The following is a 13,668-nucleotide window of genomic DNA, read 5'->3' as shown; positions in this document are numbered from 1 at the left end:
TTACAGAGACTTATATAATAATAATTATTATTATTATTATTATTATCATCATCATCATTAGTAGGCCTAGTAGTAGTATAGAAAAAGGGAAAGAAAGAAAGAAAGAGAGAAAGAAAGAAAGAAAGAAAGAAAGAAAGAAAGAAAGAAAGAAAGAAAGAAAGAAAGAAAGAAAAGAAAGAAAGAAAGAAAGAAAGAAAGAAAGAAAGAACTTAAATTGTAGTGCTTCTCAATACAAGCTGGACTGTAGTTCATTGTTCAATTCAATCAGGGTCCATATTGTGAATCGTGCATTGATAAATGTGAGTTCCTGGGCGGATCCGCTCTCACTCACATCTGGATTAAAAACATCTGGATCCGCCTACACGGAACTCAGTCACACACACACACACACACACACACAGTCCTGAACTCAGATGAGTTTATCTGTGTCTTCGACACGAGCAGATAACGAAAATAACGGAATTGCTTGAGCAGTTTGGGATCTTCGGATCGTGAGATATTATGGGTCGCGGAGGCTGCAGTTTGTGGGCTCACACATCTGTTCTTCTGTGTTTCTGTCGTGAGTAGATCTTCACTTCTCTCGATCTGCTTTCGTTGAGGCTCCAGAGCTTTGTCTTTGAGTTTGTGTGCAAAACTTCTTTTGACACTGAAGAGAACATTTAATATATTTAAACATTGGCTACAGAAACAAAATCACACCACTGTAAATAGATAGCCTTAGGATACAAATAAACTGGTTTAAATATCTTGGTTAAAAGTTTATTTACTCAGAAAAAATACACAATGCTTGTGGGGACAATTAAAACGACTTCCAGTTCCAGAAAAGTAATCCTTTTGGTTTTCTGAGATACTGCAAATGCACTAAATAAATGTATATTAAGGTTCAAGTTTGATTTACTTGAATAATAGGCTACAGTTTTATAGTTTGATTGAATTGTGAGTTGAAGCATCATCCATAGTGATTTTGCCTCCTATTGCCACACATATCTTATAAAGGTTTGATTGATGGATTTGTGCAATAAGAAATCAATGCTTAAATGTAGATTTTTATGTAAGATTGTTTTATTGAATAAAGGTGAGGAAATAATTGTATAATCTAGTATTCTGTAATAAATATCAATATTACATATGAATACCCAATTAATTCTTGTTACGATCCTTAAAAAAATTAATTATGAAATTATTGTTAATGTAAAAAAAGCTAAAACGTATACCACCTGAGGTGACAAAATGTGGTCCAAACTATATAACTACATGTCCATCATATTTCTTTTTTTATTTTTTATTTTTAAGATAAGTCACAGTACAGTATAAAAAAAGTAGTTTGACACCATTGAAAGTCTTTGGATTTTCATAACAGTACTTAATATTGAAAAGTATACTATAAGAGATCTGCATACACAATTGTGTTGTGAAACTTTCTGCCAAAAAATTTTCTTAATAAAAAACAGAATCTCTACAATGGGCATAAAAGATGCCATGGACTGTGACCGCATGAAAACAACACGATACTAGGAAAGTTCCAACAGGAAAACCAAATCTTGAGAATCCAAATGATCTTAGGGGCCTCCTTAAAGGGTTTGGGTGTGTATAGAGTAGCTCCACTTACAACAACAATTATGAAATATTACCATGTAGGCCGAAAGAAGAAAACTACCACTTCTCAGTCTCACTTATCATATCCCATCTGTTGTTTGAAACGACTCTAAGAAGAATCTGGGAAATACAGAAAGGCTAGTGTCAGTGTGTGCGAATGTGACCTCACAGAGAGACTGTCATAAAAATACAAAGACATCCATCTAGATCCCTTGATGCTTCTCTGCTTTGTCGACATGATTGCCAACAATGGCAATATTGTAATGACTTAAACAGAGGGTATGATGCTGAAAGGCCTAACCCAACCCCAGTGACCTCTCACTGAACACAGACTTTCTTTTTCTCCTTTGTTTGCCTTGAGTTCAAGAAGTTGTTCTTTAGTGGGCATGGGTTTGCTTGGTACCTGTGGAGGAGAGGCATCTTGTTTTGAATGATGATAAATGGTTGCTTCTTATTACTTGGCATGAGAACATTTCGCTGGCAATGATGAGAGATTGCGTCTCTTATCATTGAGTAATGGGGCCAGGCCCTTCAGCCTCCTTAACACTGAAACGGCACTCATGGAGTGTGTTGGAGCCACAGTCAACATTAAAACAGCAACTTCTGAAGACATCTGTTTGTCATGAATGCGACAGTAATGCCAGTGCTGCTTTCACTGTGTTATGCATTTAATATCAGGAAATGCTTTCAGGGATCAAGCTGAGTTTAAAAGGAATTGGAAAAACTTGGAAATCTGCCACCCAGTGGGATAGTTTGATTACTGGGGCTCCAAAAAATGCTTTATAGCATGCAAAGGTATACGGGAGGTAAGGTATAAGGTATATATATATATATATAGGCTACATTACACGTGTAATTTTCAGGTAATTTCAAGTCAGGTACAGTACTCTCTGTTTATTTTGAATTTTGAACAGCAGATCTACCGTTTTATTACATATTTTTTGGGAAATATATAGAGATATATAATATATTAAAAATATAATAAATGTAAAAATGTAATGTTATATATATATATATATATATATATATATATATAGAGAGAGAGAGAGAGAGAGAGAGAGAGAGAGAGAGAGAGAGACTTTTTTTCATTCATCATATTTTTTTATTATATTATATTATTATAAAATTATAAAAATTATAAAAATTAATATGTATATATATATATATATATATATATATATATAGAGAGAGAGAGAGAGAGAGAGAGAATTTTTTTCATTTGTCATATTTTTTTATTATACTATATTATTATAAAATTATAAAAATTATAAAAATGAATATATATATATATATATATATATATATATATATATATAGAGAGAGAGAGAGAGAGAGAGAGAGAGAGAGAGAGAGAGAGAGGAAGTTGACTTGGCTTATAAATATCTAAATATTATTTTACTATATACTATTTTACAAATACCAGTATAAAAAACTGCTATACAAACACACAAACACACACACACACACACACACACACACACACACACACACACACACACACACACACACACACACACACACACACACACACACACACACACACACACACACACACACACACTACATATATTCATTATCATACTTATGAATTACAAATAGGGAACAAGAAGGGAAACTTGCTTGAGTGCAAACGAAATAATTGCAGGCCAGCATCTCTTGTAAGCATGCAGCCATTGGTTTTCCCATAGGCACTGAAGGGTTGAGCTTCAAACTTGGCCAGTATGAGCGTTTCTGGCTTCAATTTATTTCTGGAGCAGTTGCTGCAGAGTTTAATTACTTTAAAGTTTATGGAAGGGGGGCTTTTGTGCTTAGCCTTAAGTTTTTTTTCTTCAGTTTTTTCTCTTTTTCTCTGTTGTCTCTTTCTCCCTTCATGTCCCTCAATCCTTCATGCAAGAGCTCTTCTTCTCTCTCTCTCTGTTGTATATTTTGATGGTTGGCATCAGCGGACATCTGGAAGTCTGCGTTAAATATCTCTGCTCTTTCTTTTTTAATACTGTTTACTGTAAGGTCGCTGCACTCCTTCAGCGAAACGGCTCCCACCCCTCATCTGCTTTTAATAAACAATTAATATTGTCGTGATGTGGTAGTATGAGGACAGAGGAGACCGTGTGCGTGGGAAGGAATTCAGGCTTATCCCACTTAACCACAGGAACTCCTGACACTCTCATGAATACACATGCTTTCAGTGATGTGTGCACCAAACCAAATACACACACCAGGCCATATACTACATTCATCCAAATCCAATTAGAGATTTATGAACTCCAGATGGGTCACGTAGCTCAAAGATTTGCTCTTAAATGCTGTCTTGATTGCAGCTGTCATTACAGCTTTCATTCTTATAACTTTGCATTGCAATCAGTTTAATCATTAGACAGTTTTGACTGCTTTTACTGCACGCTTGAGTTATTTGTGCTTTTAGGCAATAAATAATTTTTCCTTGAGAGTCCCAAGGCCATCATCTATTTTTTAAAAAGTAGTTTTGAAGTATTTTATAATGTGTGGTTATACAATTATTAGATGAACTTATCATTATATTAAGTAAACATTAACTGACATTAAAGCTTAAATTTATTTTATTTCAGCTAGTTGCCGAAGCAACATATCTAATTTTCATTTACTTTAACTTGATGTACAGTACTAAAATAACTAAAACTACATGAAATTAAAATGAGAACATCATTATATTTGTGTGCTTGGGACATGGATTTAATGGTGAGACTTTTGATTTTGTAATCAGGCTCTCAAAAATTATAAAAAAATTTGATTTAGATTTATTGGCCATCGGTCATCAGCTTTCAAATATTAAGTATTATCGGTTATCGTTACCGGGCAAAATTTTCATATGGCTGCATCCCTAAATAAATCAGAAATAAAAACGTATTCAAAGTATTAAACTATAATAGCATCCCAATGATACATATTACCATTCTACACAACAAAGGGTAATTTAAATGGATAGTTCACCCCCAAAATCAAATTTATCATATGAAAAAAGGCTAAAAAGGTGGTGGGAAAACACAAATTAATACATATACATTTTTACTATGTAATATATCCATGATATTTGTCATCTAACCAAAATCTTCAGAAAGAATTAAGAAAGAAATAGATTTTTTAAATATTGTGTAAACTATGAAATCTTATTGCCTGTCCTTATTGCAGTGTTGCAGGCACAGAGTTTCACCCTCATAAAGACCAACCTCTGTAAGTGGTGTGACAACTCGAGTCCTGTATGTGAAGACAACGTCTGCATGAGCAACTGCAGTCTGACCTCTTACTGTACCCTGGCTGAAGAAGTGTGTGTAGCGATATGGTAAGCCCACAACTAAATTTGAAGTATGCATTTGTGACTTGCATAAAATTGAGTTTGATAGTATAGGAACCCTGTTCTCTATGGCAAAGGTTTAAAATCTCAGCCTAGCCCCTGCGATACATTATAAGACACCAAGATGATTACTTAAAGGGATAGTTCACCCAAAAATAAAAAATTTTGTCATCATTTATTTACCTTCAAGTTGTTCCAGACCTGTACAAATTTATTTCTTCTGTTGAACACAAAATAAGATATTTTGAAGAATGTTGGTAGCCAGACAATTGACGTTAGCCATTGGCGTCAATAGTATGAAAAAATACTATGGAAGTCAATACAGTCTACTGTCTGGTATCTGATTTTGTGTTCAACGGAAGAAAATAAACTCATGCAAGTTTTGGAACATGAAGGTGAGTAAATGATTTTTAGATGAACTATCCCTGGTTCCATTAAGTTTTATACTTTTAAGGAATAAACATTTTGGAGGCAATCTTGCAAATGATGAGATAACTTCAAAATGAATCTTTTTAGACAGTTTAGTACTAAATACTAAAATACTAGAAAACAATAAAAAAAAAATCTAAAATGTGGTAACATTATTAATTTTTTATAAAATTCTGCTGACATAATGTGCATATTTAGCTACTAGTAACTGTGTTTTAAATCACACTGTCTCAGTCTAAGTTGTAAGCTGTACAGTATCTGTTTGATTCAGTATAAAGAACCGTCCCATTCGAATCTTTGGTTCAGGAGTTCACTGGTTGCGATGCATGCTTTTGATTCCATGAAATGAACCGAATCATTTGTTCTGTACTGATCGCGATGTCTGTTTTGCGCTTCAGTTGCTCCAATACCATGTTATTGAATAAATTGTGGCGGAAACTGATATTCTACTGTATTCTTGATGAAATTGTGTTCTAAAATGTTTGGTGCTGAAATGGCAGAATATTTTCAATAAGGTCCCATTGAATAAGGATTTAGCTGCCTTTGGGATCAGCAATTGGGATCTGTGGTCTAATATTGGTCGCTTTCAAGAGATTTCCTTTCAAGCCAGTTCCACTCTATGAAGAAGCCAGTCGAGGTGACCTTTGAGTGACTGCAGTCGAAGCAAGCTGTGTAAAAGAAGAGGCTCTTCTCTGAGGGGTCAAATAAAGACTCTAATGCGGAATGAACAGCAACACATTTATAAGTCTCTGGAAAGTTAAGACTCTGGCATAAAGAACAAAGTGCACCTCTGAGCAGTGATGCCCTGGTTAATTTTTATTCTAGATTTGATCAGAGGAACAGGAAATATCTTTTTGAAGAATTGGATCACTTTTTAACAATTAAAGTGATGTTTCTGTCTTTTTTTCTCACACAGGAAGAAGGACAATGTGAGCATGAGCGTGCGGACGCTGTGTTATAACCCGAAGGATATGCTGGAGAACATAATGCTGGCCAACTACTCCTCCAAAGAGTGTTTGATGACACCTCAGCCCTCTGAAGATGGCCTGCTCTTCATCTGCGGCTGTATCGGGGATCACGAGTGCAACGACAGACTCATCTTTGACAAAGGAGCCAATGGTATGGCATGAAAACTAGTACATTCAAATGAATATTTCAAAACTATTAAAACTTGTTTTTCTGATAAAACATTTTGCTTTTATATCCAAAACCATGGCTCTATTCCAAAACCTACTGTGCTTCCTATGTTGGCAGATTTTTAAAGCATCAAAAGTGCATTATTATGATTATCGTGCCTTATATCTTATTCTAAGGAAGCATCATATTTTTTTAATATAATTTTTTTGTCATTTTTTCCCACCACCCACATATTATTCAACATTGTAGAAAAAAATATATATATATATATATCCCATAATACACTGCAATGAGCTCAGTAATTAGAATCCTCCATGACTACAAAAAGAAATTTATTATTAAATATTAGTGTTGTCAAATCGGTTAATCTCGATAATTGCAACATAAAAGCTTATAAATAAATTATATATATATATATATACACACACACACACACACTCACATATAATTGATTTGACATCAATATTAAATTTCTTTCTTTCAGTACAGAAAAGTATTGATAAAAACTCATTTTAATAATATAACTAAAATAGTATTTTGTGTTATGTATTTAGCTTATTAGAACATTATTCATTTTATTATCAATTCAGAAAAATGTTAACAGCAAACTCTATTATATAAGTAGCATTTCAGTTAGGATGCTCCCTTAGAAGGCAGCTGCCTATATAGCAGGGCACTTCAATGGGGTTGGGAACAGAGCCCATGTGTGCTAATGTAATCAATCCCTTTTTTCCCCAGGATTCTCAAAGCTGAAGTCTAAAGACGTCATTCCAGTAGTAGTCATAAGCTTGGTTCCACCCCTTCTGGTAGCTGTCATTGCCACCATGGCTTTTTACTTGTACCGCACACGTCAGCCTGGCAAGAAACCCAAAGACTGGGGACCACGCCGCACACACTACCAGTCTCTGGATCCAGCCGAGGGCCAAGTAAATGGCAGCGATTACCGTGGCAAGCTGTCATCCCTCAACGATGACGTCAATTCAGAAATATCATCGACTTGTGCCAATAACCTAAACCACAACACAGAGCAGCTGCCCATTCAGCTGGAGGCGCTAGTGGGTAAGGGGCGCTTCGCAGAGGTGTGGCGGGCACGGCTCAGTCATAATGAGGGTGGGCAGTACGAAACGGTGGCTGTGAAGATCTTCCCGGCGGTGGAGTATTCCTCGTGGTGTAACGAAAGAGCCATATTCTCTGATGCCAACTTAAAACATGAGAATGTGGTGCAGTTCCTGACAGCTGAGGAGCGGGGTGGTATTACTGCTGCCTCCCAGAGGCAATACTGGCTCATCATGGCCTATTATAACATGGGTAACCTTCAGGACTTTCTAGCTGGCCGTATCCTCACATGGACCGAGCTGTGTTCCCTGGCAGGCTCTATAGCGAGAGGCCTGGCGCACCTGCACAGTGACACAACACCTTGTGGCATACCAAAAGTGCCCATCGCCCATAGAGATCTGAAGAGCAGCAACATTGTGTTGAAGAACCACAGCGAGTGTGCACTCTGTGATTTCGGGTTGGCTCTGCGACTCGACCTCTCCCTCACCGTAGATGATTTTGCCAACAGTGGACAGGTAGGAAGGAACAAAACCTAGTGAGCTGCCGTTGTGTCTGCTGCCTACATAGGTAGTTGCTTTCTAAGGCCGGCATCCTAAATGAAATTGAACCTCATAAGGGACTGATTTTTGTAACACTACATATTTTTTGTTGCTAAACCACAGCATGATAATCTGATAGGCATGTATGCAGCACATAAACAAATTGGGTAAAATAGTGCATTTTTTATTATACCAAACTACTATTTAGCAATGTAAATAAGTACACTACATTTCCAAAGTCTGGGGTTGGTAAGATTAATTTACGTTTTTTTTAAATGTTTTTGTCTCTTAAGCCCACCAAGCTCACCATTAATTAAAAACAGTAATATTGTGATCATTTTTTACAATTTAACAAAAAATATTTTTATTTATTTATGATTGCAAAGCTGAATTTTCAGCATCATTACGCCAGTGTTCAGTGTCACATGATCCTTCAGAAATCATTCAAATATACTGATTTGCTTCTCAAGAAAGATTTCTTATTATTATCAATGTTCAAAAAAGTTGTGCTGCTATTATTTGTGGAAACCATGATACATTTTTTTCCCAGAATTATTTGATGAGCAGAACGTTTAGAAGAACAGCATTTATTTGAATAAGAAATAATTTATCTAAATAAATGTGTCACTTTTTATCAATTTATTGCATCCTATTGAATTAAAGTATATCAGTTATTCCTTTAAACAAATTTGACTGAACCCAAACTTTTGAACAGTATTGTATATTTATAATCAACATTTATTTGATGCCAGGACTCGAACTCGGGTCAGCTGAAGTGCAAACACATTACATGTCGGAGCACTGCCCACAAGGCTATTGGCTCAGATCATCTTGGATTTTTGGGACAATTTAGATGGCTATACATAGTCAGAAACTTCATGACATAAATGACGTCTGGGAAACAGATTTCAATAGTTTCAGCCTTAGAATTTGGTCGAAACAAGGAATGCTAGAGCACAGCGTAGTTGCCAAGAACATGCGTATGATGCCTGTGTAGGCAGCATTCTAGTTATCAAAATAGTCACGGTCTTCAAATGTTGTACACACATATACATCCTTTCCAGCTGAATCATTTCTGAATGTATCATCTGAGTGGGCAGAACTGCTATGGGCATGGTGATCATTTCTTCAAGCTATTTAAGCATAACCTAAAAGCTCAGTAGTTGATTTGTTAAGGTCACAGATGTAATCGCATCAAACCATTGGTAATTAAATTTGACGAAGTTGTCTGATTTAAATCACATGGTCCATGTCCTGTAGGTGGGGACGGCACGCTATATGGCCCCTGAAGTTCTGGAGTCCAGAGTGAATCTTGAGGACTTGGAGTCCTTCAAACAGATTGATATCTATTCCATGGCCCTGGTGCTGTGGGAAATGGTCTCTAGGTGTGACGTCATAGGAGGCAAGTAAAGCTCTCCATGGATATTTCCTTGAGGTTAAAAGCATACTATAAGTACATTTATTTTCTTTTCAACAGAGGTAAAGAGTTACGAACCCCCATTTGGCTCCAAGGTGTGTGAGCAACCTTGTGTAGACAGCATGAGAGACCTGGTGTTAAGAGACAGAGGACGACCAGATATTCCAGCGAGCTGGACCACACATCCAGTGGGTACACAATTATAACTGGATGTTGATAAAACTGACAAAAACCTATGTGCATCAAATATATTGTGAAAAATATACATAATGCTATATAATAATAATAATAATAATAATAATAATGTTAATATACATGTATGATAGATGCACACATCTAAAATACTAAAATGTATTTAATTTATTATTATTTACATGCATGTTCTTGGATCACTTTATTACAGTGAGTGTATACACTCACCTAAAGGATTATTAGGAACACCTGTTCAATTTCTCATTAATGCAATTATCTAATCAACCAATCACATGGCAGTTGCTTCAATGCATTTAGGGGTGTGGTCCTGGTCAAGACAATCTCCTGAACTCCAAACTGAATGTCAGAATGGGAAAGAAAGGTGATTTAAGCAATTTTGAGCGTGGCATGATTGTTGGTGCCAGACGGGCCGGTCTGAGTATTTCACAATCTGCTCACTTACTGGGATTTTCATGCACAACCATTTCTAGGGTTTACAAAGAATGGTGTGAAAAGGGAAAAACATCCAGTATGCAGCAGTCCTGTGGGCGAAAATGCCTTGTTGATGCTAGAGGTCAGAGGAGAATGGGTCGACTGATTCAAACTGATAGAAGAGCAACTTTGACTGAAATAACCACTCGTTACAACCGAGGTAACCGCAGCAAAGCATTTGTGAAGCCACAACACGCACAACCTTGAGGCGGATGGGCTACAACAGCAGAAGACCCCACCGGGTACCACTCATCTCCACTACAAATAGGAAAAAGAGGCTACAATTTGCAAGAGCTCACCAAAATTGGACAGTTGAAGACTGGAAAAATGTTGCCTGGTCTGATGAGTCTCGATTTCTGTTGAGACATTCAGATGGTAGAGTCAGAATTTGGCGTAAACAGAATGAGAACATGGATCCATCATGCCTTGTTACCACTGTGCAGGCTGGTGGTGGTGGTGTAATGGTGTGGGAGATGTTTTCTTGGCACACTTTAGGCCCCTTAGTGCCAATTGGGCATCGTTTAAATGCCACGGCCTACCTGAGCATTGTTTCTGACCATGTCAATCCCTTTATTGCCACCATCTACCCATCCTCTGATGGCTACTTCCAGCAGGATAATGCACCATGTCACAAAGCTCGAATCATTTCAAATTGGTTTCTTGAACATGACAATGAGTTCACTGTACTAAAATGGCCCCCCAGTCGCCAGATCTCAAGCCAATAGAGCATCTTTGGGATGTGGTGGAACGGGAGCTTCGTGCCCTGGTGTGCATCCCACAGATCTCCATCAACTGCAAGATGCTATCCTATCAATATGGGCCAACATTTCTAAAGAATGCTTTCAGCACCTTGTTGAATCAATGCCATGTAGAATTAAGGCAGTTCTGAAGGCGAAAGGGGGTCAAACACAGTATTAGTATGCTGTTCCTAATAATCCTTTAGGTGAGTGTGTGTGTATATATATATATATATATATATATATATATATATATATATATATATTCACACACACACACACATACATATATATGTATGCATGCATGTATTTAATATATAGTGAGAGAGCGAGAACAAACCTCATATTTGCAATACATTAATAAACAATCAGCATCAAAGTTTAACATTAAATTGGCATATTCAAATTTGATATAGGCTATATACAGGCTTCTAGAAGATGTTACTGACATTTCCATTCATAATCGCAAACTTCTGTCTGGTGTTTTAGGGCATGCAGCTCTTGTGTGCGACTATAACAGAGTGCTGGGATCAAGACCCGGAGGCTCGTCTGACGGCACACTGCGTGGTGGAGCGCTTTAACACTCTGGCACAGGAAGAGCTGGAGAACTCCATCTGCACACAAACACCCATAACACCATCTACAGAAGACCAAACCCCATCCTTCCCCTCCCTTCCTCCCTGCACGGACCACAGCACTGGCATCTGTCCGCATGTTACAGCTGACACGCAGATCTCCGTTTCCTCCAGGCAACAGAGTCAAATGTGACCTGCCTGGAAATACCTTATACCTTAAATAGACTTATTCTTGTACATATTGATTCACTATGTGGAGCTGGTCTCCGTTTTTCTTTAAACACTAATCTAAACCGACGGACAAAAGAGGGTTTCCGTTCTAAAATATCATTATTTTCTTGTATAATGTTGTACAGGATGAAGTCGAAATGAAAATTTCTCAAAGCTGCTTTGTGCCATAAAGCAACTACAAAAAATAAAGCTATTGCAGGTGGAGAGAAGCTGAGGGTATGTTGCAGAGAGTTGCAAAAGTGCGCCATTCTTACTAAAATGTTTTCCCAAAAATGTTTACCACACATCATTTTCTGATTTAAAATTTTCCATTGCTCTTTCTGACTCACTCACTTATGAAATCCACGTGATCTTCCCATAAACTCTGTTTTGGGGGACTTCAGTTTGATTAACCGCAGACCTGCAGCTGAAATTACAACTCAAAAAGACAATACACCAGCAATAGAACTTCTGTTTTTAGACATAAAAAGACCTACCTTATGTTCCTTTTGCTCTGAATGAGTTTCTTTGCACTGACCCTTTTTTAACCACTTAGCTGATTACTATAATTAAATGACAACTACATCAAGGCTTTTTATCTGGGATTATCAATGTCCTACTTCAGAAGTTAAGGAACATCCTGTTCATTCTAGACTTTGATGATAATCAATTAACTTATCCTAATTTTAACCTTAAAAGATTCCTCAGACTCGCTTCTGATGGTCAACAGGATTCATTAAGATAATGATGTGTTACGTCAGTGAGCTCGGGTCTCAGACAAAGAGAAAAGCATGAGACTGACTAGTCTAGTTTCTAAACAGCCTGCATTTACACTCCAGCTAAACTTTTGGAAGCAATCTGAGGTTCACCCAAATTCTACAGAGCTACTTTGAGGACAGGGAAAATTCATACCAGATTGCATACTGGAAAAAGAACTGATGGAGATAAATACTTTCTGTGAGAATGTCAACATGAACATATGGCAACCTGTCATGCTTTTTCCATTACTGAAGATGAAGCAAACAGAGATGTGTTGAGTCATTTTGCCCATTCCTTGTGTGAACTGGCTTCACAGCTGTACAGTATTCACTACATAAAATGTATATGCATAATGTGGCCATGGACTTTTTAGGGTTACATTTTTACACTACAGTTAAAAAATCTGGTGTCAGTGAGATATTTAAAAAATGAATAAATAACATATTGTGCTCCCCAAAGCTGCATATATTTGATTAAAAAAACAGAAAAAAACAGTAAAAACTATTAATATTGTGAAATTTCTTTGGTGTATGTAACATGATCCTTGTGAAATCGTTTTAATGTGCTCACTTGGAGAGGTAGAAACCTTTATCATTTTCAATGTTGAAAACGGTTGTTGCAGCTTAAGGACACATTTTTTTCAGGATTCTTTGATTAATAGAAAGTTCAAAATATATATATATTTTTTTGGTAACAATGTAAAAGTCTTTACTGTCACTTTTTATGTATTTAATGCATCCTTGCTAAATATAAAAGTATTAATTTATTTCAGAAGAAAAAACATTCTGACCCCAAACTTTTGAATGGTGGTGTACATTAATACAGTATTAAAGGGAAACTGTATATTTTAGGTGCAGTACGTTGTTTTTCGCCATTTGTAAATCACTGTTTTGTATGAAAACCTGTTTCTGCCTATGAAAAAAATGGTAATTGTAAGAAAGTGTCAAATATTGTAAAGTGTAAAAAAAATCATAATGTGACATGAGTCAAAATTAGATATAACGTCGCAATCACAAGAAATAGTTTCAATTATGAGAAATAAGATGCATTGAAAAGTATAAAAGATATTTTGAAGTTGCAATTGTGAGATATTTTTCACATTATGAAAAATAAAGTCACAATTGTGAGAAATGTCACAATTACCTTTTTATTATTGTTTACACTAAGGCAAAAAGGGCTTCTGCAGATTTAACTTCCCTAG

At 36.4% G+C, this 13,668-nt stretch overlaps 1 protein-coding gene across 1 annotated transcript; it reads left to right on the top strand.

The window, feature by feature from the left end:
* The first annotated feature begins 356 nt into the window (after window positions 1–356).
* Window positions 357–13,603, top strand: tgfbr2l (transforming growth factor beta receptor-like). Its single transcript, XM_077216278.1, has 7 exons — window positions 357–559; window positions 4,762–4,912; window positions 6,270–6,472; window positions 7,229–8,061; window positions 9,346–9,487; window positions 9,563–9,690; window positions 11,413–13,603. Exons 1-7 carry the CDS (start codon window positions 502–504, stop codon window positions 11,689–11,691), a joined length of 1,794 nt encoding a protein of 597 aa, XP_077072393.1. The 5' UTR covers window positions 357–501; the 3' UTR covers window positions 11,692–13,603.
* Window positions 13,604–13,668: the final 65 nt, after the last annotated feature.

The sequence above is a fragment of the Siphateles boraxobius genome, unplaced genomic scaffold (assembly GCF_051911475.1).
Source record: "Siphateles boraxobius isolate OS27281-9 unplaced genomic scaffold, OSU_SipBor_1 7, whole genome shotgun sequence".
Lineage (NCBI taxonomy): Eukaryota > Metazoa > Chordata > Actinopteri > Cypriniformes > Leuciscidae > Siphateles > Siphateles boraxobius.
The sequence above is the reverse complement of the archived record's forward strand: the minus strand, read 5'-3'. Positions and strand labels throughout refer to the sequence as shown.

Coding starts and splice junctions, on each gene's coding strand:
- tgfbr2l (XM_077216278.1), top strand. CDS start 502: ATGGGTCGCGGAGGCTGCAGTTTGTGGGCTCACACATCTGTTCTTCTG. Junction 6,473..7,228: donor CTTTGACAAAGGAGCCAATG/GTATGGCATGAA, acceptor TTTTTTCCCCAG/GATTCTCAAAGCTGAAGTCT. Junction 9,691..11,412: donor CGAGCTGGACCACACATCCA/GTGGGTACACAA, acceptor CTGGTGTTTTAG/GGCATGCAGCTCTTGTGTGC.